General features: G+C 39.2%; 2 protein-coding genes across 3 annotated transcripts; both read right to left on the bottom strand.

The window, feature by feature from the left end:
• Positions 1 to 857: 857 nt before the first annotated feature.
• Positions 858 to 12,977, bottom strand: si:ch211-132b12.7 (uncharacterized protein LOC564531 homolog). 2 transcript variants are annotated; one of them, XM_056243855.1, is made up of 4 exons: positions 12,739 to 12,977; positions 10,209 to 10,409; positions 6,607 to 6,788; positions 858 to 3,970 (listed from the first exon to the last, which is right to left on the bottom strand). In XM_056243855.1, the coding sequence occupies exons 2-4, from the start codon at positions 10,399 to 10,401 to the stop codon at positions 2,771 to 2,773; spliced, it is 1,575 nt and encodes a 524-aa protein (XP_056099830.1). In that variant the 5' UTR covers positions 10,402 to 10,409; positions 12,739 to 12,977; the 3' UTR covers positions 858 to 2,770. The 2 variants fall into 2 exon arrangements, with proteins under 2 accessions (XP_056099830.1, XP_056099829.1); XM_056243854.1 differs by lacking the exon at positions 12,739 to 12,977 and adding an exon at positions 11,572 to 11,720.
• Positions 12,978 to 15,479: 2,502 nt separating this feature from the next.
• ccnp (cyclin P) lies at positions 15,480 to 22,664 on the bottom strand. Its single transcript, XM_056243858.1, has 9 exons — positions 22,589 to 22,664; positions 21,864 to 21,992; positions 19,732 to 19,804; positions 18,711 to 18,880; positions 18,532 to 18,630; positions 17,174 to 17,329; positions 16,942 to 17,100; positions 16,655 to 16,833; positions 15,480 to 15,658 (listed from the first exon to the last, which is right to left on the bottom strand). Exons 1-9 carry the CDS (start codon positions 22,637 to 22,639, stop codon positions 15,481 to 15,483), a joined length of 1,194 nt encoding a protein of 397 aa, XP_056099833.1. The 5' UTR covers positions 22,640 to 22,664; the 3' UTR covers position 15,480.
• Positions 22,665 to 26,109: the final 3,445 nt, after the last annotated feature.

Raw genomic sequence — 26,109 nt, 5'->3', positions numbered from 1 at the left:
TTATTCCTATAGAATTCCAATAGATTTACCGTTAAATGTGCACTTTTGACAGCTGGGTTGTTTCCCCCACCCCTCGTCCTTCTTCTCTTCCTCCGGCTCAGATTCAACGACTTGCTAACGCGGGTTGCCAGTTTGAGGAAGGCGAGGAGGCTTAACACACTGTCAATTGATGAGTTGATTTATGATGAGTTGATATCGTGTTTTAATAGGCTCCCGTTAGATTTTTAGATGGGTGCTGCTGAGGCTTTTTAGGTCGTGTAGAATCTGCGATCTCAGACCCAGTTTGTTTGCTGGCTTCCATGGCTGGAACATGCTGTGTTTTCCACCAACTGGCAACCTGTGGTGGCGAAATACTGGCAAAATTGGCAACGTGCCGTATCGCACAGACCAAAACAAAAACAGAAATTCCAACACGGAACGCACATTTCAAAGTAAAATAACTGTATGTAGCATTGTTTTTCAGAGAAACGAGAGTGTGAACTCAGCATGTTTCCTAAATATCTGCAAACATATTATGGTATTGGTATATGCTTTAGTACAGTCAAACACTTGCATGCACCTTTGAGTAACAGTACACTTTTAAGCAGAGCTAATTATATACAAATAACAAATATTTGTATCAGTTCAGGCCCTTGCGAGGTTTTAGACAAATAGTATCAGTTGCATACAAAATCTTAATGTCTCTTTTATCTAAGGCCATAAAACAATTGATTGGCTCTTTATGCAGAATAAAATGTCATGTGATCCAGAAACCACAAGGCAATTCATTCTCGCTCAAACTGCTCATAGTTTGTGAAAAAGTAAGACAGACTATATTCATATTCCCAAGAGAACAAATGTGGCATTAAATGTATATATACAACAAACCAAAAGACTTTTAATGAAGCTTTTTATTAGAATCTAAGTGTATCTGTTGCAGTGATCCTAACTTCAGCAAACATACTGCATGGAAACATTGAGAGAATCATTCTTTAGATGCATTAGAATTGCATCACATACTCCTTGTGCTGCTACATGGGGAAGCACAAATATCGATCATGTCGTTACATGCCATTAATTTCAAACACAAACTCATCATCTGCTTCACCTGGACACACACACATACACACACACGGCTCAGAACATCCCTACTGTACTGCCATTTATTTGGACTTGAGATCATTGTTGTGTACAAACACCCCATCAAAATCTATAAAAAAGAGCTAAGGTAGAGGAATATCTGTCATAAAGAAGGACTGCAGTTTTTTCATCCTTTTCTTTACTGATTGTATATTATGCAGCATAGAAACATAAAATGTTAAACTAAGCTGAAAGTACTAAACTGAAAGCATAATCAAATTAGTCAATATATTTCATAAATGAATATGCAATGATTATGTATGCAATTTTGTGAATGACAGCAGAATTCTGGAAAATCTCTAAGTAGGCCTGACGGCTTCCTTAGACACAAATCAGTGGCTCTGATTACTCAGAAATACCCAGTAAGTAAATAAATGAAAATATACCAAAACAGCAACAAATAATATATTAGTGTCATGTCAAGAGCAGAGGTGTAAAGTCCAGGTTCAGAAAGTAAAAGTCCCCCTCAGTATTTTGTTCCAATCACCTGGATTTACTCATTAGCACAGTTTTTCAGCCAGGAGAACTACTTAGTGAAATCAGCTGGCTGAGTTCATGGGTGGAATAAACATATGGCAGGAATTTTACTTTCTGACCCCTGGACTTTACTCCTCTGTTTCAAAATGTGCCAAACAGCTTTCTGCAGTACTCGAGAATTTGGGGAAGAAACGTACAGATGTTGCAGAATACATTAAGGCTGTGACAAAACACCATTAACACAAGCAAAGTCACAAATACAGACGTCAAGATCTGTGATCAAACTAATGGGAAATAAGCTCATATAAACACTCAAAATTGACCCTTCATTTCAGAGGGAAGCCAATTCAAATGGCTTCAGTAATGGTTGTCTTGGTCCATGGTCAAAGATGAAGACGTAAAGCAAGCAGATTAATGAAGTGCGTACTGCATAGAAGAACACAAGCTTCGTGGACCTTACCAAGATCACTGTGAGAAAAGTATAACACAATTCTAAGTGTCTTTGCACGTGTGTACAGTTCAAGCTTTAACTTTTGGAATCTTCATGCACCATCCTCATGCTATTTTAAGTGATAAGGCCTCACAGAGGGGATCTCACCAGTAATAATACCACATTTTAGCAAAATACCATTCCCAGTCACAGGTGAACATGTTCTTTAAAAACACTACATGCTACAAACTGTGACAGCAGGTGTAAATTCAACTTGCCTATGATATAAATCAACATAAACTAGGAAACAGACTGCTGTATGTGTGATTACTCTGTGATCGACTGCATGAAGTGTTGCAATCAAAAACACATTTGCAAGTGGCCATTGAAAACTTGATTCAGTTATGAGGCAGGATAAGCTGATGCAGATAACCATGTCAGTGACTAAACTAAAGAGTGGCAGTCTGTAGAATGCATGTTCAATTCTGCAAATCTCTCATCAGACACTTTGGGTGATTCTGATGCAGATGAATAGAAACGTGACAGACAGGAAGATGGTTTGCAGCACAGTCAAGCTGCTGTCCTTGAGCATAGCCCTGAGTTACCATGGAGACTACTGAATCTTGGGCTATAGACATAACATCTCTGAAGTCATGTTTGAGATGTTCAAGAAAGTGTCATCAAGTCTCACTTGCTGTTTCTCTGCTGGGAAGGCCAATTGCTCAGCAGGTTTCTGGGTGCAGTCTAAAGCAGGTTTTCATGTGTAGAGCTGTCTGGAGGCATTATAGGATCATACGGCAGACTGGCAGTTCCTCTGTAGGCTCTGATTTGCTCATAAGTGGTGGTGCTATCATTGCCAAAATCATATTGACCTGCTGACTGCCATTCTGCATCTAGCATGGGAGCTAGAAGAGGAGATGGGGGTGCCACCTCCTCAGTCCCATTAACTCCATATCTGTATACCACATGAATATCAGGTTTCGTGCTAGTGGCTGCCTCGACTTCCAACTTTGATTGAGACCAGTCCCCTCCATCATTGCTGTCTGTTGGTAGGCACTTGAGGCTGGAATAGTGTCCAGACTCAGCCATGACTTGTTGGAGCTTCTCCCAGGCAGCCGGCGCATCAACACCTGCTTGAGTGGCCTGGAAAAGCAGATTGGCATGTTGGCGGAGCTGGGCTATGTCTCGTTCGGCGGCGGCATTCTGCCGCAGCAGATCCTGTGTTCTTAAGGTGATGTCAAGTAACCCTGACTGGCTCAGAATCTCCACTGTGTTGAGGAAGCGACGATGCCGTGCTGGCCCTTTGTGGGTGTTTGACCCTTTGCCAGTGTCATTTTTCGGTCCTTGGCAATGCTTATGGGGCTCTTTTCTGGACTGAATAAGGTCGTTGGAAGAGGGTGGGGAAGGAGTCTGAGTGCTTGAGACAGACGGAGAGCTCACACTGAGGGAAGTGGAGGGACTAGATGGGCGGCATGGGCTCCGGTGCTGGTGAGAGGCAGAAAGTGTCTCATGGCCCACAGACTGCGACTGTGAAAGGGATTGAGAGTGCAACAGCAAGTTGTTCTCTGGCTGTTTGTGCAGATGCTGCTTAGTCGCTTGCGTGGTTGTGGACACCTCCTCTCTTTTTTCCTCTGTGCATACTCTCTTACTCAGGCTGTGCTCCTCTGTGTTACTTCCCCTACTGGTTGTAGGTTTCTCTGGGGTTTTCTTATTAGGGTGAGGTGCGATTCGAGGGTAGGAGTTTAGGATGGGGAGGTAAGTGCTTTTCTTTACACCCTTGCTTTCGGATCTTTGTGAGTGGGGTTTGAGGGTGTGCATTGGGGCGCTTTGATTGATGCCAGGCTGTTGTAGCAAGAGAACATGGGTGGCACCCTGATTGCTTGTAGTACGTCCACCCCATGACAGTGATGAAGGGTGGATGTGGTCCTGACCAGACTGTCCTGGCTTGGGAACGAGAAGAAGAGGAGAGACAGAAATATTTCTTGTACAGAGCAATTTCACAATATGAAATATCAAGTAAACCATTTCTTTCGTAGCACATTTTATATGAGAAATGGCATGCCAATATCTTATTTTATATAGTTGTTTTCTTATGTGACTCATTTTTACTGTTATGTTCACAAACACCTAGGACCTTCGGACACCTCTTACCATCTGTTTCAATTTCACGCATCATTCCGTTTTCTTTATAGCTCTTTCTCATCAGTCTTTTCCAACCATCCGCCCAATTCATTTTTCTCTCTGGCTTTGGTACAAAATATAGTGAGCTGCCCTTTCTACTTTCTACATAATGTTTCTGGCTTAGAAAGTAGCTGTCTAAGGGTGTACTCACACTAGGCACGGTTGCCATGAACGGGGCCCGAGTACGATTGTCCCCCCTCCCCACTCCCCCTCTGGCCTGCACTCACATAGGGTTTCAGCATTCGTGCCGGAGCACGCTTACGTCATTATGGTGCGTGCGACGGTTTCGGGATAAACAAGAAGAGCGGCGCTCTCTGAACACAATGGAGTCCATCGCTCTGTTTTTTTTTGTGGATAATTTTGTGTCGTTTGGTCCACGGTGGTCCACAGCCCTCTCACAGCCTGTTGTTAAACAGATGCGTCGCCTTAGTGGCGCGAAAATTTTCACGTAATCGTGCTGCTCGTATGAGGAGGTTTGCAAGGTACCAGCTGAAGTGCAGCAAGGACTTTGCAGCTTTGATTACGGACTGTGTTGGTTTTGGAGCGTCGCAAAACCATGACGTCACGCGTCCTGTTCCGTGCTCCAGCACGGTTAGCGCTCACACTGCATGCGAACCGCGCCCAAATCCAACTGAACCGTGCTCTGGCCCACCTCTTCCAAGCGGGCCAGGGCCGGCTAATCGAGCCGCGCCCGGGCACGGTTCGGAGCACTCACACTAGTCAAACGAACCGCGCTTTGGTGGTCAAACGCACTCGGGCACGGTTCAAACTGGCTAGTCTGAGTACACCCTAAAGCCGACTGTGTTTGACTTTTTGTGTCTGAGCGGTGTCGTGCAAATGAACGCTTGAAAAAAAAAAGGTCCACATGTGTACATACGTCAAATGCCTCCAACTGCCCTTGCGAAAAAGTTTATTCAAGTGTGCCATTAGTATACTTCTTGTAAACTAAAAATAAGAAAGTATACTTTCAGTCTACTTTTTATGTACTTCTCAGAAATATACTTAAAATCGCACTTAATTATACTTGACTTATACAGACAGAAAAGTATCAATCTTTTGATAGAGATATACTTTAAATTATAATTACTATAAATACTGTGTTTACTCTTTTGATTGAGTAGCCTATTAATTATTTTTTTCACAAAGTTTTACATACTGTCTTAAACTTACATTGCTTGAAAATATTGATTTATAAAGAAACCTGATATGTTCCTAATTCTGAGTATCTGAATTTTTGTGTAGGCTAGTCCACTGGTAGTGTACATAGGAATTTACTTCAAATCATATTTTCTCAGCTTTTTGCTTTTTGCACTAGTTCGCCTGCCCATTCAGCCTTAAAGGTTAATTAGTAAACCAACTTGGCTTGCTGTCCTTGGAGGAGGCACAAACCCGAGGCTTGGCTTGGCCGAGTTAACCCCCCCCCATGATTAAATTGCGCATAAGAGGATAAAGATAATTTACTGGAGGAGGAGGGCTGCCGGAAGAATTTGTCAATGAGATGACGTGGTGTCTGCTGCTTATATAGTATGCTCGTAATGATGATTGACAGGACTGAATGTTTAGACTCCTCCCGAACCTACGTTTTGAACTTCATTTAAACTTACCTACATTCAAGTGTTGATAAAAAAGGATGCATGAAACTAGTATTTACATTTTTTAAATGGAAAGAGTTAAAGTACAGTTAAAGGTATATTTCAAGTATAAGAAATGTATAGGCCTATGTATAGGAACATAGAAGTATACTTATAGTTCACTATTTATATATTATTTATGCACTTTAAGTATGATGTTATATTCACTTAAAGAACATTTACAAGTATACTTGGAGTATAAAACTACTAAACTAGTAGTTCAAAGTGTACTTTCATTCACTAAACAAAGTACAAGTATTTAACTAATAAACTATTGTTATACCTATAAGTTCACTTGTATAGTTGCAGTACAAATGAAAAACTTGGTTGTAATCTAGTTGTGTACTCAGTTTACTACTGTTACACTTAAAAGTATACTTTTATACACTTAAAAGTGGGTCAATTAAGTATAAATTAAGTATCCTTCTAGTACATTGATATTAGTATACTTACTATATAAAATATATTTGAACTTGAAGTATACTTGTTTTTCGCAAGGATGAGCTTAATTGAGTATATTTTAAAAAAGCTTCCATGCTAAACTACGTGAGACGGAGCGGAAAACGGAAAATTAAGTATACCTGGGCCATGTCATTGTGATTGTGAGAAACCTCATAAGTGACCAACCTGGAACAATTCACATTGGCAGCAATTCCATTTGTCATAGAAATAGTGCTGCTCAGATGAGGCATATGTTGGCTACATATGTAGGCAGCTCACTATGTTTTGGAACAGAGCCTCTTACTTTTTCCACTCGGATTGTCTCACCTGCTTTAACACCACATTCTTAATGATGAATATGGGGGTGAGTTCAGGGATCCCGGACACCAGTATGTGGCTTCCCTGTAGAGGGCCTTGATCCACCCCACCCAAACCTTTGCGTACCTGAGGCTCATTCACACTGCTCTGCTGGTCATCTGCATCAGTTTGCAAGGAATCTGAGCCAGTGTCTGAGAGAGAAACAGAGAGGAGCAGAGATAGAAGGAAAGGCAACAGGAAGGGTGGGGAACAAAGAAAGAAAAACAAAAGTGAGAGGGGTAGCAGTCTCAGTCTACTAATGACAAATTAAATTAAGTATCACTGATGTTACTTTAGCTTCATTGCATGGTCAGAAGTACATCAACTTCTAATGAACAGGTTTGACTCTTTCAGCTGCACTCATTACTAGTATCATATCAAAAAACATGACAGTCATAAACTGCAACCAGTAAAAGTGTTTACTATTGAACACCTTTGAGATTGACTGGAACGCTGATTTCGATTTTTCTTCACGCAGAGTTAGTGTTTGACCTTCCCGTTGCTTTTGTTTCTGACCGGGAGAAAATACCTGTACATATGGTCCTACATCTATTGCCAGGCCTTTTCAGAAGAGTAGTAGCTGTTATAGGAGCAACTCCCTATTATTGCCCGTGGTTATAAAATCACATGGTTAACAAGCACATAAACAAGGCTGTTACATTTCTGACACACTTGAGGTGTTTGGCCAATCATAAAGCGTAGTATGGGCTTTTCGGAATGAGGGCCTTTGTCTGAAACGCTCAGATTGAGGTCCGGTTTCTACAGACTAAGAATAGAGGTGCTGCAATAATAATAAGAATAAGAATAAGAATAAGAATCACTTTATTCGCCAAATGCATCAGCCGATACACAGGAATTTGATATGGCCATCAGTTACACACAAACATATATGTGTATAGCTGGAAAAAGCATGCCTAAAACAATCAAATCAAATAATAAAATAGTCCAAATAGTGCTAGATCAGCTATTCATAAGGGAAATGGCTCTTGGAAAAAAACTATTAAGATGGCGTGAGGTCCTTGTCCTCACTGCTCTGTACCTTCTTCCTGAAGGAAGCAGCCTAAAAATGTCACTTGCTGGATGGGACTGATCAGCAGCAATTTTAGCTGCCCTCTTCCTGACTCTGGCCTCATATAGGTCGTTAAGTGACAGCTGCCTCTGTCCAGTCAGCCTCTCTGCTGTGCGCACCTATGCCTGGGCTGTTGCCGATGCAAACCAAACAGTAATCGATGCTGAAAGAAGGCTTTCCACAGTGGCCCTGTAAAATCTAGACCGAACAAAGCTGGAAACGTTCAATTTATTTAACTGTCTCAGAAAAAACATTCCACTATGAGCTCTCTTAAGAATGGAGGAACTGTTTTCCTCCCATTTCAAGTCATTTGTGATAACGGTGCCTAAAAATTTAATTGACTCCACCCTCTTCACAACAGAGCTCTTGATAGTTAGAGGTGGAAGGGAGGCGGGTGTTCTGCGAAAATCTATCACCATTTCCACAGTCTTTTGCTGATTAAGCTCCAAGTTGTTCTCATCACACCACGCAACCAATTTAGACACTTCCTGCCTGTAAGCAGACTCGTCATTTCCCTTAATAAGGCCGACTAATGTAGTATCGTCTGCAAATTTAATCAGCTTGATGGAACCATTATTGGAAGTGCAATCATTGGTATACAGTGAGTAGAGAAATGGTGACAGCACGCACCCCTGCGGTGCTCCAATGTTAGTAGTCTGAGGATCAGACATGTGCTGGCCAAGCCGCACATACTGTTGTCTGTCACTAAGAAAATCCATAATCCAGCGGCAGATAGAGGGTCCCACCCCCATCAGTGACAGCTTCTCCCACAGTCGCTCGGGTAGAATGGTGTTAAAGGCTGCACTGAAGTCCAAAAACAACATCCTTACATAGGAGCCAGGAGAGTCAAGATGGTCCAGAGCATAATGCAGTCCTAAATTGACCGCATCATCTACCGAGCGGTTTGCCCTGTAAGCAAACTGCAGTTGATCAAGATAAGGAGCTGTGATAGGTTTAAGATGTGACAGAACCAACCGCTCCAGACATTTCATGACCACTGATGTAAGGGCCACCGGTCTGTAGTCGTTTAGGTCCACAGCTTTGTTTTTCTTCGGCACTGGAATAATGATTGATGACTTAAAACAACTCGGAACCCTGCATAAAACAATTGATTGATTAAAAATGTCCGTAAAAACTGGAGCTAGCTGACTAGCGCAATACTTCAGGGTGGCAGGTGAAATCCCATCAGGGCCACTCGCTTTCCTTACATTTTGTCGGCTAAATAGCCGATACACATCCTTCTCCTCAATGTCAATATCAATGTCAACTTGATCTTGAGGGGCAATGTTCTCCCCCTCTCTAAATGTGACACCCCCGGGAGGGAAAGGATAAGGGGACGGAGATTTCTCAAATCTTGTATAAAAAACATTGAATTCATTGGCCAGTTTAGTAGATGGAGTGACTTTTTTTTTTTTTGTAGCCTGTGAAGTTCTTCAGCGACCTCCAAGCTGAAGAGGAGTCATTAATGCCAAATTGTTTCACTTTGTAGGCCCTCTTTGCTTTCCTAATGGCTTTATTTAACTTTTAAAATAATATACAGCATGTGAAAATAATGTGTCTTTTGAACATTAAAGCATGTTAACCTATTCTCTTACACCAATAAACAAAATAAACTTTTAAAATAGCATCATATGACCCCTTTAATAGCCTTTGGACACTTTGTTGTATGAAAAAGAGTATGGAGGGTGTGGGCTGATGAGAGTGTGTGTCGTGACATGGCCACATATAAACAGAGATATACATTTTGGAATAGGCTATTTTTTTGTATGCACATGTGTTCCTTGTTTTTCTGTATTAATGCTATCAATGTGAGAGATCCCATTTTTTGTACTCACAATATTCAGTAGGACTGGTGATGCTGGGATGTGGCGCTGACAAAATCAAGTGCTTTTGAAGCAGGTTGAACAGCCGGTTAGGGAGTGTATGAGTTAAAGAATTTACAATGACTACAGACTTCCACTCTGTTATTAGATTACGTGATCACGAGTTCACGTAATTAAAAAAAATGTATGAGTATTTGGCGTGCTGCAGAAAACTGTTGAGGAACATAGGTGAATCATGTATATATATAGGCCTCATCTCTTGCTGATTGGCAAGGCAATTTGAACGTGTTCCTCACGAAATTTGTTGATAAAACATCATGAAATATACCTGGAGTGGAATATTTTCTTTTTGGGTTTATTTTCATTACGGATAATTTATCACAAGAGTTCCAATCACCAGAACTTTCACTCACTATTTACCAGGTGAGACTGATTTATTGACAAATTACTATATATAAATATATATATATATATATATATATATATATATATATATATATATTGAATTGAAGAGGACTGAAACCTGGTAGGATTGCTTTGTGGTTTTGTATATATTGTATGTTTGGACAATTGTTGTTCTTGGTACACTTGTTTGTTTTACACTTGCATTATACTAATAATAGTGTGACCTGAGTCTCTTAGGGGTGAATGTTACAGCAGGACTCTCAATCAATACTCACCTGAGTAACCAGAGTCTTTCTCAGAGCAGCGGGAGTCACGTCCATATGTTTCCTTTTCAGTGTGTGCTCTTGCTCTAGATGCCAAAAGGGCGGCACTGTTGCTTTTGTCCTTATCATTTTTACTGGCTGGACGAAAGGTGCGTTCCCTCTCCCCTACACACCCTTGGGCATCTCCTCTCGGTTCCTTGGGCATCCCGGGCCCTGGGAGCAGAAATACACAGCTGGGCAGACAGTGACCTCATCCAGAATGTATTTACCCATTTCTAACATGGAGTTTGTTCTAAAGGTTCTTACATACAAACATGTTTGGTCAGGAGCAGTAATAACACCTATGCCCACAAAGGGTTGTCTAGAGGAGAATTGTTTTTGTTTTTTTAAATAGGTAGCAAAAAAAAGTAATGATTATGTATATTGTGTTCTGAAGCTGCTAATAGGCTTTTAAAGAACACTTACATTTATGCAAATTGTAAATTCAAAACACAAGGTACACATTTTGTCACTAGTAGCGTTTTTTCTGAATGGCCAGCCTTTTCTGTAGTGACCATTAAAGTGTATTCAATGCTACTGCACAACATGTAGCCTTTTTCTAAATGAAGGTCACTTTAGTACATACATTATGCATATATGTATACACTGAACTCACTGCTAATACACAATTGTTTATTGTAATTATTGTAATGTCTTCTCGTTGACCAACATTTCAGACACACATAGGCTTCTTGATACAAATACCTTTTTACCAGTAGGCTATGTTAATTTACATGGGACTGCATGAGACCTGTGCTTATATATTTTAGGGAATTTTATAGAATAGATACTTCAGCTATACAACAGATACTTCCAACTCTAACTCTGAATGGATTGATTGTGGTTGCTGCTGTAATGCTACGTTTATGCCATGTCGTAATTACCGTAATTTCTAGATGACAACACGTGAGGTTCTATTCGGAGCTGTTCACGTCCACGGACTGGGAATTACGCATTTCTATGGTCAGGTGGTACAAGTAAGAGCGCTCGGAAAATTCCCAGTTTACAGGTTGTACTCCGGGCAAAGACGTGAACGCTTTTTACAAATTGGAATCTTGTAATTACGGTAGTTACGACATGGCTTGAGGGCACCTTAAAATGCTGCTAAAAACTGTCATCTTTGCTCATTAACACTCATGAGTTCTGGGATAATTTGTCATGATCGAGATCTCTTGTCAAAAGCAGAAAAATTTAGAAAATCCATTTCACACTTTTAAGAGACCTAAAAAAATGTGTCATTGCCTCTGCATCTACAACATATTCATCACAAATATTTCATCATATTTATGTACATGTTGACCGGGAAAATAAATATATATTGTCAGAACATAGTTACGTTTGAATGCAGAAAAATGATTTTTGCCGTCATGGTGTAGTTCTGGCATCTACCAGCAACCAGCCAATTCCATAACGCATTTTGGGTATGGCTACTGTTGAAGAAGAACAGTGATAAACCTTGCCAGAAAAGAAAACTACAGCATGTGAATGATAAAATCTATAACGCAAAAATGTAATTAATTAGCTCTAATGCTTAATCATCATTTTGCATTAGTGCTCAAATCTGTAAAATATTAAATAGGAAATTTTAAATATGTCCATCTATGTTATGGCTGCTACGTTATGACCAAAAACGAGGCATATTAATACGCAAAAAGTTGCGACGTTGATTGGCAATCATTTACCATACAGCCTAGCCTACTTTATACTAATGCACAATCAATGGCTGGAGAATTTTATAACTAGCCTATTTTAGTGAACAATATGCTTTGTCATAATGCTATTCTTTCGGTTCTATAACGACAATAAGCCACTAAATTCCGAGATTTTAGCCATTGGTTTTGCTTTAGTGACTTTTGTCCTAACCTGACCCTAAATCGGGAAAAGTTACACTAAAATAGTCGATTCGGGAGTGATTGAAGAAACAGAGAAGCTCTAATTATTACATTAGCCTACCCCATCTCTCATGTAAAACAACTGTCAACATACCCTGACTTTATGCGTCGTTATTACACACATTTCAATATAAATATATAAATCATTGCAATAGTATAGGCTAAGATGTTCCAAAAAAAAAAAGGGGGAAACAAAGTGATATATTTTGTACAACTCTGTAAATTATCATGAGCAATACAAAATAGTTTCATAGTTCTTGCTTTGGTCTGTGGCGTGGCATGAATTATCCTGCCAGGAGGAAGGTTATTTATTTTAGACACAAACAATTCACACACACACACACACACACACGCGCGCGCGGAGCTCTGAGCCCTCCCTTCCCCTGACTGTTATGTAATATTACAACAGCCGAGCTCAGTCTCCACTTCCTCCTGTTGACACCACATACACCGTTAAAACAACGTGCTTTACTTAGACAACCTTTAGCCTATGTGCAAATAAAGCTGGAGCTTAATGCCAAAGGGTAATAAAATATACACCCAAAGAGACCTAAAAGACATCATCTGTTTGCAGAAAACTGACATATAAATAACACACCAGTATTGCCTACCTTAGTAATGTACAATGCTGGTCCCGAGTGTTCGTCTCTTCTCCGTCCAGGGATACACACACTCCTAACTACCTGTCCAGGGACAATCTGTGGCTCCCGTCATCTCGCTGACATGGATGATGACCACCCAGTGTGAGCGAGCCACATTACCTTTTGCTGTACTTTTTTCTGATGGTCTTCAGCTCGGGTTGGTTAAACCTCCTCCAGCCCCGTACGTCAAAATTGCCGAATGACAACTCCACCTGCAGTAACCCCCGCCCTGCCTAATCGGAGCCCGCCCACTCGAGTGATTGACATTTGACCGGGCCAATCGTGGCAAAGGGATTCCGCCATATCTCGCCCCGAGCACGAGTGACGCAGGGGAATATGTGGCATGGCCAATCCTGTGAGCAGGCACGTGGAGAGGAGGAACGAGACGGTATGACAGCACGCAACTGAAGTTACGGACACGAAACATAACCAGACGGAGGAGTGGCGAAGAAAGAAACGACGCATGTAGATTTGGCTGTCCATGTGTTCGATATTTTGTAATCCTGACCACTGACTATGTGTTGAGTAAAATAGCCTACGGAAAGCATTTAACACGTATCTTTGCAGGTCAAAGTGTGAATATTACAGCTTTATATTTGACACTTTTCTTTAGTTTTATAGGCTACCTACCTTCATGTAGCCTAATTTGTTGGAACGCACGAATTGTGCGATTAAATGCTGCTAAGTGGTTTACACAAGATGATTTTTTCTTTCTTTCTGATTTCTTTTCTTTTTTTCTTCTTGCTTTAACTTTAGTAGGCTAGATGTGGTCCCAATATAAGCTTTATATGATGCAAATATTGAATTTAGGCTTTTATTCACATATTAACATTCATCAACTCACACATAGTAAACGGAAGCTCAAGCATGTTCACTTGACATGCGAGAAAGAGGTTCATTCTCGTGGGACAAAAAGCGGCCAGACCTCATTAAAAAGATCTTCATTTGTGTTCCGAAGATGAACAAACGTCTTACAGGTTCGGAACGACATGAGGGAGAGTATGACAGAATTTTCATTTTTGGGTGAACTAATTTACTAGTGTTTCTTTAAGAGTGTAGCTAGTGCAGATTTACATGATTATGTTATATTTTATGGTTTCATGTTGTCTCTTTTTTTTTTTTGCCATGCAGCGTTTAATTATCTATTTCAGGTTATGTTTTAGCTTCTATTTTGAACAATGTAATTAAAAATAAATAATTTTACAAAATTCAATTAACTCACAATTAATAAAAAATAACAAATCCCCATTCAATTTACTCACAATTAATAAAACAATCCATATAAGGTTATGGTTGTCATAATATGCATTTTCCCCTCTATCATTTGTGGGTGCATTTAGAGACATATTTTGTGTTACTGGCACATAATTCGATTGTGAAAGGGAGACTGACCCGCATATTTCATTGACTGCCCGTATGTTTCACACGTTACAGACTAAACTATAGAGCAAAACTCCCGGGAAACCAAGCAGCGCAGGGGAAATGTTTCGCTCCGTGAAATCTCCTTGTGCCCCACACGCGCCTCTCAAATGTGTCAGTTTTCGAGCGCTCAGCTGTTCTACTACAGCGCCACGTGGTTTTTCACAGAGCTCAATGACGCCGCGCGCTCGGGTCAGCCAATCGGCTGCGCGGGTGTGCGCGGACATGTGAGAACGAGAGTAGAGGAGCTGCGCGCACATGTTCTGTGCACATGCGCTCGTTGACAAATTTGCGCTCGGCGTCATAAATAGAAAAGAAAACACAGCAGAGTTGCCATATCCGTTTTTTACCGGCGTAATTAAGCTATTTTGGAACTATTCCTCCAGTTTGAGGGTTTGACATTTCGCTTACAAAGCAGATTAATCACGTAGCTATTAAATATGTGCTGCTGTTGTATAGAAATGATTTACGATCAGCAGATTGAAGAGGTCAAGGCAAGCACAGCCTACTTACCGCACCCCTAATGCTTTCAACAAACTGAATACAGATGTGTCAGCAAAATCTAGCCAATACATGAAATTAGCACAAGGCAATTTTTAATTCCCTTTATTAATTTGAATTTAGTCCCTTTCAATACAATAGTGATGTGATTTTTCTAAATGTTTTGTTAGCTTCATATTTTAATAACTGAATCCACAACAATGCCTTTTACATGCAGGCAGATCTGGCAACTCTGCACATGATGTCCCTGCTGAGAGTCATGTGAGAAGGAGTGCACTGAACCTCCTACACGGATTTAGAGGGGGGGGGGGGGGGGGGGGGGGGGACATGTTTCATTTTATATGACACGAAGCATGTATGGAATCCCAATGCAGTTTTCCAAAACATTTTTATTTTTTTACAATGGAAAGCACAAATTTTCAAAAACCGTTAAAAACAGTAACCGTTTCAAAGTGCTTTAATTTAATAAGACACCCCAACATCTATTCCAGTTTATAAAGTTCACACCATATCATTGAGAAACACTTAAAAGCAACAGACATAAATACACATTTCTTTTTTTTTATCCTTTTACATCAAGGTGACATAAGATTACTATAAAAAGTTACAAAAAAACAACAACAATTCAGTCCAAAAAGAGTAACCAGCTCTCCTACAGAGGTATTTTGAAGTTCACTGATGTCCAGTGCAACACAATCCTCACGACGTTTACTTCCCTCCCCAGAGGAGCAGTGCTATACAGCGGTCCTGAACGGCGACGCTTCCGGCCTCCTCACCGGTGTTGATGGAGCGTCACGTCCGAGGGCACGACAGGCCCAGTAAGCCAGGGGCGGCCTTCAGGGCAGGGTGCATGCTGACATAGAGGGTTTGTATAGTGGAGAACTTGATGAAAGTGGCACGGGTCTCACGAGTGTGTGCTCTCGCTGCTGCCATGGCCATGATCTGCATTATACTGAGGAGAGCTGCTTCACTGCCTCAGAAATAGTGGGGAGGGACGAAAAAAAAAAAAAAAAAAAGAAAAAAAAGACACCTTAGCAAGATTTATTAAATCAAATTTGAACATCTTTCTGCTTTTTAAATTGCGGATTTTAATTGTATGAAAGCATCAAATAGAATTTGACAATTTAATAACTGACAAAATAAGGATTTAGAAGGGAAAAGGTTCTCTTGAAATGATCCCATTATTCTTAATCATTTTAAATGTTTTTGAAAGTCTTATACTTATTGATCAAATGTGCTTGGATAGCATTTTTTTCCTACCATTTAAAGATTTTAAAATCCAATTTATTCCTGTGATAATAAAGCTGTATTTCCAGCATCATTACTCCAGTCTTCAGCTTCACATAATTGTTCAGAAATCATTCTAATACGCCGTTTTGGCGCTCAAGAAACATTTATCAAATGTTGAAAACAGTTTTTGCTTTTTAATATTTGTGGAAATATTCAAAAGTTTATGCAGTAAATTGAACTTTCTTTTTAAAGAATGCAGGAAAAAAAATGCTGGAAATTCAGCTTTGCCATATAAAAACTACATTTTAAAATAAAAAAAAGTCATTTTAAAACTTAATTTTACAATATTTATTTTACTGCATTACATGAGGGGAGCATAAGACACTTAAATATAATAATAATAATAATAATTCAGTATAGTTTTATTTAATTCCATGTCAGCATCTGTGGCTATCTTCACTGCAAAAACTGAATTACAAAAATACAAGTCACATGTTCACAAAAATAAAAATCAAGCAAACAGAAAGAAAAACGGTAATTAATATACATGATTTTTAATAATAATAAAGTTTTAAAATTACTACTACTACAAACGTTTGACTGGTAGTGTTAATCACTGGAGTCTCTTAAGGTCCTTTTCAAAACAATGTTAAAGGGTAAAGTTTAAATCTCCCAGAAATCGATCTTAACACCAACACCACAACTGTGAGCAGCACTAAAGGGCTATTCTCCTGACCTTCCTTTATGGATACTGGAGGCAATGCACCAGGCCGTCTCTCCATCTGGAGTGGGAGCTTCCTGGAGGATCCTTCGGGCCAGTCGGAGGGCAGCACCAGCCAGCTGAGCGGGCAGAAACACCACACACTGCCCCTCCAGGAGCGACAGCTCCAACAGGTACCGGGCCATCCAGACCCACTGAACAAACCATTTAGGAACACATTTGTAAGAGTTTTTGCTATTCTATTTGGTCCTACTTCAGCTTTAACAATGACATTATTAGCTCAAGTTTAAGAGTAAACTGACCTTGTCGCTGCAGCGCGCAATGGAAGCAGTGATAAGAAGAAAGTGAAGTGGGAGACAGTAATAGAGATCAAACTTGAGCCCAGTTAAAACCCTCCTCTCCATCCGTAGCAGTTGTTTCTTACTGTAGGCATTCTCCATCAGATAGCAGAGCTCTGAAACCTGACAAACATCGACACCTTAATAGTGTCGAGATCAGTGTTAAAAATAAGTTTAATGGAGATGTGAAGTATACCTCTGGTAATAGACATTCCTCTTTTTTGGCAGCCAGAAAGAGGCAAACCACACCCAGCAACTGCAGGCCGGAGATGGACACTTTGATGAGCCTTAGCGCTCGATTCAGCAGGTGTACTGCCAGATACAACGTTTCCTCGGAGAAATGAAACACTTCCTGAGGTGAAAACAAGTGTCCATTATGCAGTAAAAAAAAAAAAAAGAAGTGCATTATACATTTCAGGTCGAAATTTTGTAATAAAAGGTTCATTAATGTTTTAGAAAGCAGTTGCATGCTAATCCAAGCCTTGCACTTATTTGATAGAAAAGTTATTTTAGACTATGGTATTACTTTTTTTTTCTAGAAATGTCATTTTTACCTGTGAAGACTGATAGAAAAGCTGAATTTTCAGCATCATCACTCCAGTGTCACATGATCCTTCAGAAATCATTATTTGGTGCTCAAGAAACATTTATTATCATAATCCTGTATTGAATAGTTTTTGCTGCTTAATATTTTGTGGAAACCATGATACACTTGAAATGTTCAGGGCCAGGATTTATTTATTTATTTTATTTATTTTTTTAAATCAGGAATCAATATTTTTATTGAGCAAGGACATTAAACTGACCAAAAGTAACAGTAAAGAGGTTTATAACATTAAAAACACCTCTATTTCAAATAAATTGTTTTTTCACTGTAAAAAAAAAAAAATTCAATAAGTTATGACGACATGTTTTTACATTGCTTTAACTCAATAAGTGAAGCAATTTTAGATTATAGCAAAGTTAATTATAATTGAAGATTATTCAAGATTAAACAAATTTTAAGTTGATTTTACTTAAGGCATCAACTTTTTTTCTTTCTTTTTTTACAGTGTTTGAACTATTCAAAGAATAGTTTCCACACAAATTTTAAGCAGAAAAAAAAAACTGTTTTTCCAACAATGATAAGAACCATTAATAGAGCACCAAACCAGCATATTAAAATGATTTCTGAAAGATCATATGACACTGAAGTAACAGCTGCTAAAAATCCAGCTTTGCCATCATAGGAATGAATATGAATACATACAATAGAAAACATTACTTCTAAAATTGTGTTACTGTTTTTACTGTATTTGATTAAAATCCAGCCTTGGTGAGCATTTGAGACTTTTCAAAAGTAATTTTAAATAATTTAAATTGATTATTAAATATATAATTAGTCTAGACTTTTGACCAGTAATATAAAGAACACAATTAGGATAACACGCCCAACTCCTATATAATATATAATCCGCCACGCTATTAGGATTACATAGCTAATTTCCCCTCTCATTCATGAATAGAAAAGGAACAAATAGGTCATACTTACAAATTTGCATCTATTGCACTTACATGGACTTGAGTTAGCCAGTCAACCAAAATAGCTCTGGTAGTGTCAGTGAAAGGCTTGGGCAGGTCAGCGTTTGGGAGCGTGCATAGTAGCTGACTTCTCTGTAACCAGAGGGAAAACACAACAACATGACCACAGTGAAGGGAAACCAACAGTAGCCTACTTTGCATCGTACCCTCACCATCATGTCTAAAAAGATGTCCCATGCGTAGGTCTGGTCATAGAGGAGTCCCAGCTTGCTGATGGCTACCTCCACCTCTCTGCGCAGAAGTCCGGGCATCAGTTCCCGCAGACTTGGTGGACCTGGCAACCTGTTCAGATACTGCAGCAAAGCCTCCTCTTCATAGACATCTAGCATGGTCACACAGGATTGATACATGTTTAACTGAAAGTCTATAAACCTTCTGCATTTCAGAACACTGTAGTGAACTATAATGAAATTAGTAGTGCATTCAAATGAAGGCACCTGCACTACAGTCATCCATGACCATGGAGGGATAGAATTCTAGCAACCACCCAGAACCTAGCAACTACAAAGCAACATTGTGGTAGCAAGTTTTACACGGATAAATGCAAAAATCTAGTTGGCATTTTTAACGCACATAAAAATGGCAAGTTAATGAAGTCGCTGCATTTGCATGAATTAAATTGGGCCTCTTGCCTGACGACCTGAGGTGTCAAAACATTGTAGTTGTTGGATTAAATTAAGCATTAACATCAGCGCATGGACATTTGCTCTTTTGTTGCATTGTGTCCTGCAGCAGTAACTTGGGTTAAGGGCCGATTGACTTTCATTCACACGCATACGAATGCATGGGAGCGGAAACGCAAGCTCATGCGAAGGGTTCCAAATTTCGCTCCGTTCCAAAGTTCAGGTTTGGTGAACTCTGCAAATTCATATGTGAAACCGTGTGACCAACAGAAGATCAATAAGTCAAGGCATGACCTCGTAGCTGAATAAAAAGAGAAAATTGAAAAAAACTGCAGCATTGTAGGAAAGTGGACTAGATTGTATAATCTTCATTATTATTTGTTATGCGTTGAATTTATGTTTTTAAAAAGACGCTGCATATGACCATTGCAAGATTTCGTATGTCTAGTGTGACATGACTTTAGATTTGGCACACTAAATTGAGAAAAAAAATGTATCCAATCATGGACTTCGACTCTAAAGCAGCATCGAACATGCCATTTCATGTCACCTGAAATTGATTCGTCTTGAGGAGCATAGTCCATTATGATCCCATCCTCTGCGGAGATGGAAAGCCTTCGAACCTTGAGAAATTGCAGAATGGTGAGGAGAACACATCATTTGAAGAACCACATGTCTACCAGGGTGATTTTCTATCCATTACATGCAGAGAAGGTTACAAATTATTGCATTAATCTGGCACATAAAGACATACGGCAGCAGACGTCTTCACCCCTGCTCCTGGAGATCCACTGTCCTGGAAACTTTATTCCCAACCTGCTTCAGCACACATGCTTGTGTATCTTCAAGCCACCCAGAAGAGCTTGATTGCATGTCCTGATTTTGCAGAGTTGTTGATCCTGGAACATTCCTGGCTGAAAATTTTATCCGTACCCCTAAACCTCATGCTACCCATAACTTATCCCTAAAATCATAGGTGAACACTACTGATGTAGAAGCACCTAACCCTGGTTGTAAGCCTAAACTTGACAAACTCTGAACTTGTCTTGATTGGAACGCTGTTCCAGGATCCAAAGATGTCGATCCAGGAACATGTTCCACACAGTGATTGACTTGATAAGCTGCTCCGGATGTGTTTGATTGGGGTTGGAACCAGGGGCGTCACTAGGATTTTCATTTTTGGGGGGCTAAGCCCCCAATATGATTTTTTTTTTTTTTTATAAAAAAATGTAACACTTTAGTTTAGGTTCTAAAGATCACTATTAACCATTTTCATTACGATGCAAAGGCACGGTTTTATAATAACTGTGGTCCCTAATGTGCGGTAGGGAAAATAGGGGGGTTCGGGGTCTCCCCGAGAAAATTGATTTCTCTGATCTACATATGTGCATTTTAAGATGTTCTGAAGGCCAAAAAACTTGGATAGTGGGCAGCTGATTATTTTTCTCTCCTCATCAGCATCACACTCTTTTTCTCTTTGTTTTTCTCTTGCCCTGTCTCTTCCCCTCCTAAAGCTGAGCTTTGACTGATATAGGCTTTTCATTTTTGTCTGTCAGTGAAGAAAGTAAACATAGGGTCAATTGATAGGTTGATTTTGCCTATGAATCATTTTCTCAGACGCGTTTATTTACTGAAAGCTACTTAAGGTAATTAAGTTTATTAAATGCATTCACAATGTAGGCTACACATTTATTATTGATCTTATGCCTAATACAGGGCCGTAGACAGGGCTTTAGTCACAGAGGTCCTAAATTTGAGGTTGGTAGGGGGTTCACATTTTTTATTTCTCTGATATGTGCATTTCAAGACGTTTGAAGACCAAAAAAGGATAAGAAATAGCTTTAAAACCATGTCAGTGGGCAGATTATTTGTCAATACCTGCTCTCTTCTCATCTCCATCACTCTTTCTTTTTTTCTCAGTCTCTTCGTCCCTTTCTCTTCCCCTCCTAAAGCTGAGCTTTTTTAATTTACTAAAGGCTACAATTTGTATTATATCCTCAATATGTACACATTCATTATTAATCTTGTGCCTAACATGATGAAAACGGCTTTGTTAATGTTTCTTGTAAACTAATTATTACATTACATGAGTCACGTTACAGCCTATTTTCAGTTCAAAATGGCGAAATTAGACAAAACTATATTAGTTTGCCTGATTATTTTTTGTCATTCGTTTAACATTTATGACCTAAAAAAAGTAAAATATGAAATGTTAAGTTTAGCTACTTACATCTTATCTCGCACTTTACCGTACGCGTCGAGTCGCACTGTTAAAATTCGCGCTCAGCAGCGTCTGTGAACATAAAGCCCGCCTACTTTGATTTGATTGGTCATCTCAAATATTCTGACATTGACGAGCAGTGACAGACCAATGAGGCTCAGATGAACACACATGAACACACACACACACACCCTGTCCTCTGTTTCTGACGTGCTCTCTGTCGGCGCCGCTGCGGATTGAAGATGAAGAACGCGCTGAATCTGATTATAACAAGACTGAAGCGAACACGAATTTGTGTAGCCTACATTAATCTCACATTTTTAGGGGGGCTAGGCAGAAGTTTAGGGGGGCTGAAGCCCCCCTAAAAAGGGCCTAGTGACGCCCCTGGTTGGAACTAAACTCTAGGACAGTGGGTCTCCAGAAGCAGGGTTGAAGACCTCTCACATAAAAGGTGTAGTTACCCATCGACTCTCCTGGGCAGGTTTGCAGTGCTGCCCTGACCCAACCTCATCTCCTTCAGCAAACACCCTGCGCTCCCTCAGAATACAGGAGTTTGCCCACACCCGCAGAGGCGCTTGTCTGTCCTCAGTCTTTCAAAGCACAAAACGATTTCACTTATTCACAATAGGTTAAAGCATTTACCACCTTAGAGTAGCAGTCTTTCAATCCAAATGTACAAGATCTGTATGAATCCAAAGACAATCAGTTTTTAGTCCTAAACTCTGGGGGATAATCAGCATGGTACAATCAGCAATCAACATGGCAGAAGGAATCTGCAAGTTTTCAATTATGAGCAAAGTAATGTCTGTGGATAATCCCACACGAAGAGATTTTATTTGACAAAAAAAAATGGCTATATACTTAAATGTGAATTCTGAAACCCGTGGTCAATTGAGCTACTCGCATTTTTCAAAGGACACAACACAGTCTCATTTGAGGTGTAATTGTACAACAAATGGTTTCTTCAAGGAATGTTTACCACAGACCTCATTTTATGCAAATGTCACATGGAAATATATTTTGGTCAACCCGAGTATGCCTTTAGATATCAAGAATGTAGTTGATACTGGTGAACTTGTAGTTTCCTCTGATCAGGTAAAAAGGTTTTACTGGTCACATGTTGGCCATTATTCACTATACACAAGAAGTCTAGGAATTAAAAGAGAGATTTTACAGGCATTCTCACCATATGGAGGTCCAACAGTTGCCTGGAATCACAAAACCCAGTCCGAGCCATGATTCACCTGGACACTGCAGCTACCTTCACACACTGTTCACTGACACACAGCATCAGCTAATTAACACCAGTGCCACTAATAAAGCTTACTAATTGGCCCGTCATTAAGCCCCGCCTTGTGTTACTAGCTTGCTCTTGTCATGCAGGTTTGAAGTGTGTGGTTGGGTAAATTTGGAGTCAGATAGAAATTGTCCATATAAGAGTTGCTATGACTCTTTTCCCCAAACAAACACACATTGTCACCATAACATTTCTCCAAGATTAATTACATAATTAAAATAATATAATTTGTTTACATAAAAAAATAACTTAAACATTACATTAAAATTAAACTAATATAGTTACATGAACTGAACATTGATTTAATCCTGTTCATATGGTGGTCCATATTCACAGAATGAGTCTGGTATGTTTGTGTTAAGAATGTTCTAGTGGTCACCACTGGTTTATTTTAAATTAATTTCAGTGTCAGTAGTGACAAGTTTATAGCCTAATCCCTTTGAGAATTGCAACGATTGCTCATAATAACGTTGCATTTGTAGACAAACATAATCTGACTAAACTATAACACAAACAATTGTATTTGTCACATTTTTATCAAATACATTGAGGGTACGTTTTCACGATAACAATGTACAAAAAACGTAATGTTTTTCCATGGTATTTTTCACGTTGTCAAAAACAATCCCGTTACACAGATCCGTGAAAACGATTAAAAGCGCTGTATTATTCATGGCAGGCCAGTAGTTGGCGATGTCACTTTAAAGAAACACTATAGACTGAACACATAATACAAATGTACAAATTCGCTTTTTGTAGGCCTATTTTACACAGAGACGATAACAGTATCGTTTTGAAACCTGGGGCCTATACCATGAAGCCGGTTTACTTAAAGGTGGCTAGCCAGGTATGTTTCAGTTTAGTTTGCGCCAACCCTGGGTTTGGTTTTAGGCACCATGAAAGTGGTTTGGCTTTTAGCAGTGTTCATCGCATTCGCCATAGTAACTGCTCCATGGCTAACCTGGTGCGGGTCAGGTTATGTTCCAAGAGGTTGCAAACCGAACTTGGACCAATCAGCTGTGAGCAAAGGATGAAGTCACTCCTCCTGTTTCTACTCCAAATTAATGTTCACTACATCGCAAATGATTTTTAAAGACGAAATTGACTGGCTTTTACTAATGCTTATTTAGAATAATAATTTTGTATGATTTAGATATAAGATATAGGCTACCCTTAATCGATCGACATGTACAATTTTAGTTTATCAATTATTATTACGCAGTTTAAATAAATAAATATATGAAGGTAATATAAATACACTTTAGAATCAATAGATAAAGCTATATAATGACTACATGTGAGCTTAAATGTTCAATTCTCTCTATACCTTTATCAACTGTATAAATTAACTTCACAACTTTTACTTGCACTGATATAGCAATACTTTTTATTTTAGTTGTCCTCTTTCATAGACAGCTATTCTTCTTGCTGTGTAAATTTGTTTAAATTCTTAATATTTTTCAATCTTGTAATGTTCTGCAGAAGAGAGAAGTGAATTGCGCTGCTTCTCTCAGAGAAATGAATCACAGTTTCACTCTTTCTCAACATGTGATTGGCTGTTCGCTACTGATGTCACTTCTAAACTCAGGATCAAAGCCTGAGTTGACAGAGAAAGGTGATGATCAGCATCATGGTACCAACAAAGCCTGGTGATTGGTTTGATTTTGTCAACTCGAAACTAATCCTGTAACCCTGAGTTTGTTTAACTACCATCCTGGTACAGGCCCGTTTTCAAAAGTTAGCATTTTCAGGTCCCCAAAACGCTGTCGTCGTGTAAATGAACAGCCAAAACTCATAAAAAGTTTTCAGTTTAGTTTTAAATGGTGTCTTGCAGACAGCCCTTGAGAGTAATCATTCCCAGAGTAAGTGAATTCTTGAATTTAGCAGCTTGTCAATCCTCCTTTAGCAGCACAAGCTCCACCAAATGTTTCCTGTCGCAGACTTTTGAATCGCAAATCAGTTTAGCAGTATTTCTGGGTTGTCTTGATAGCACAGTCCTCTTTAGGTTATACCACAGCATATCGGGACACGACACGTTTTCTTCTTTTTCCACCATCTTTTGTCTTTGGGTTATTTCTCACATCTTTCAGGATTGCCTGTCTTTGCAGGATGTCCTTGATTTCTCTTGCGAAGAACACATTTGTCAGTAAACCAGGCATTGTGTGCCTTTATTTAAAGGGCAGGGCACCTGTGCGACCCACACTTCCAATCTCATCTTCTTAACTGATTTCATAGCTTTTGCAGAAATTGTACACATACAGGGCAAATTGATGTGCTTGTAAAACACCTCTAAGCATTTTTTTTGTTTGTTCAATTATATGTTTTGGATGACTACTGGAAACATTTTTGACGACTATGCATATAATTACAGCATATATACCCATATGTTATTTGATAACTCATGAAATAATTCACTTATTTTGATTCTTCATGTTTTCTAAAGAAGACTTAATGGGCCCATTTGTGCAGATCAATAGAACAGATCACAGCAAATAGTATGTAATGCTACCAAGATGTGATTATTGTGCATGTCATTCCAAACCTGTATGACTCGCATTCTTTTGCAGAACATAAAAGATGATATTTTGAAGAATGTTAGTAGCCACAGTTTTGGTGACCATAGACAATATGGGGGAAAACCCCCGATATCACTGAAACAAATGTTATGTTCCACTGAAGAAAAAGTCATACCGCTTTGGAACAACGTGACTTAGTAAATGATGAGAGAGAATTCATTTTTGAGTAAACTATCACTTATTTAGGTTTAAGGTTTAGGGTTAGAGGTTAGTATTTGTTGTGTGGGAAATCAGCACCGTGATGGGCATGACCAAAGAAATCTTTCAAATCAGCTGCGATTCCAAGGCTCTTCATTGTCCAGGACAATATTTAAATACCCATAGGCCTATAGGTTATTATACTGGAGATGTAATGACGACTGTCAGTAGATTTTTATACAATAAGCAAATTTATGTTTAATATAGAAATGTACATAATCTTTTATATTTTAAACCACACATTTCAAATGACAAGTTTGCCATGATAGTGAAACCCTTCTTAAAATTTAGTTGGTGACAAATTAAAATAAGAATGACAAGTTTACATTTTGATATTTTTGTTTTACTTCGCTTGTCTAGTCTTATTTTAAATACATTTATGGCATCTTACGGCCCCGTAGTAAACCCCCGTCCGCTGGATGAGCGCCACTCCTCTACAGGAACACCCACCAAAATATCACTGGTTTATAAACGGAGAGTTCCAGTCCAATCAGACGCAAAAACTATGAAAACTAAACTAACTTTTTTTAAATCATTTTGAAGATATTAAGGTGTATTTTATCTCCATGTACAATTCAAATGAATACTTTTGAAAAAAAAAAAATGTTTGAAGTATAAACGTCTTCAATAAGATAA

Source organism: Rhinichthys klamathensis, unplaced genomic scaffold, assembly GCF_029890125.1.
Source record: "Rhinichthys klamathensis goyatoka isolate OS25496 unplaced genomic scaffold, OSU_Roscu_1.1 h1tg000852l_1, whole genome shotgun sequence".
Classification (NCBI taxonomy): Eukaryota; Metazoa; Chordata; class Actinopteri; order Cypriniformes; family Leuciscidae; genus Rhinichthys; species Rhinichthys klamathensis.
The sequence above is the reverse complement of the archived record's forward strand: the minus strand, read 5'-3'. Positions and strand labels throughout refer to the sequence as shown.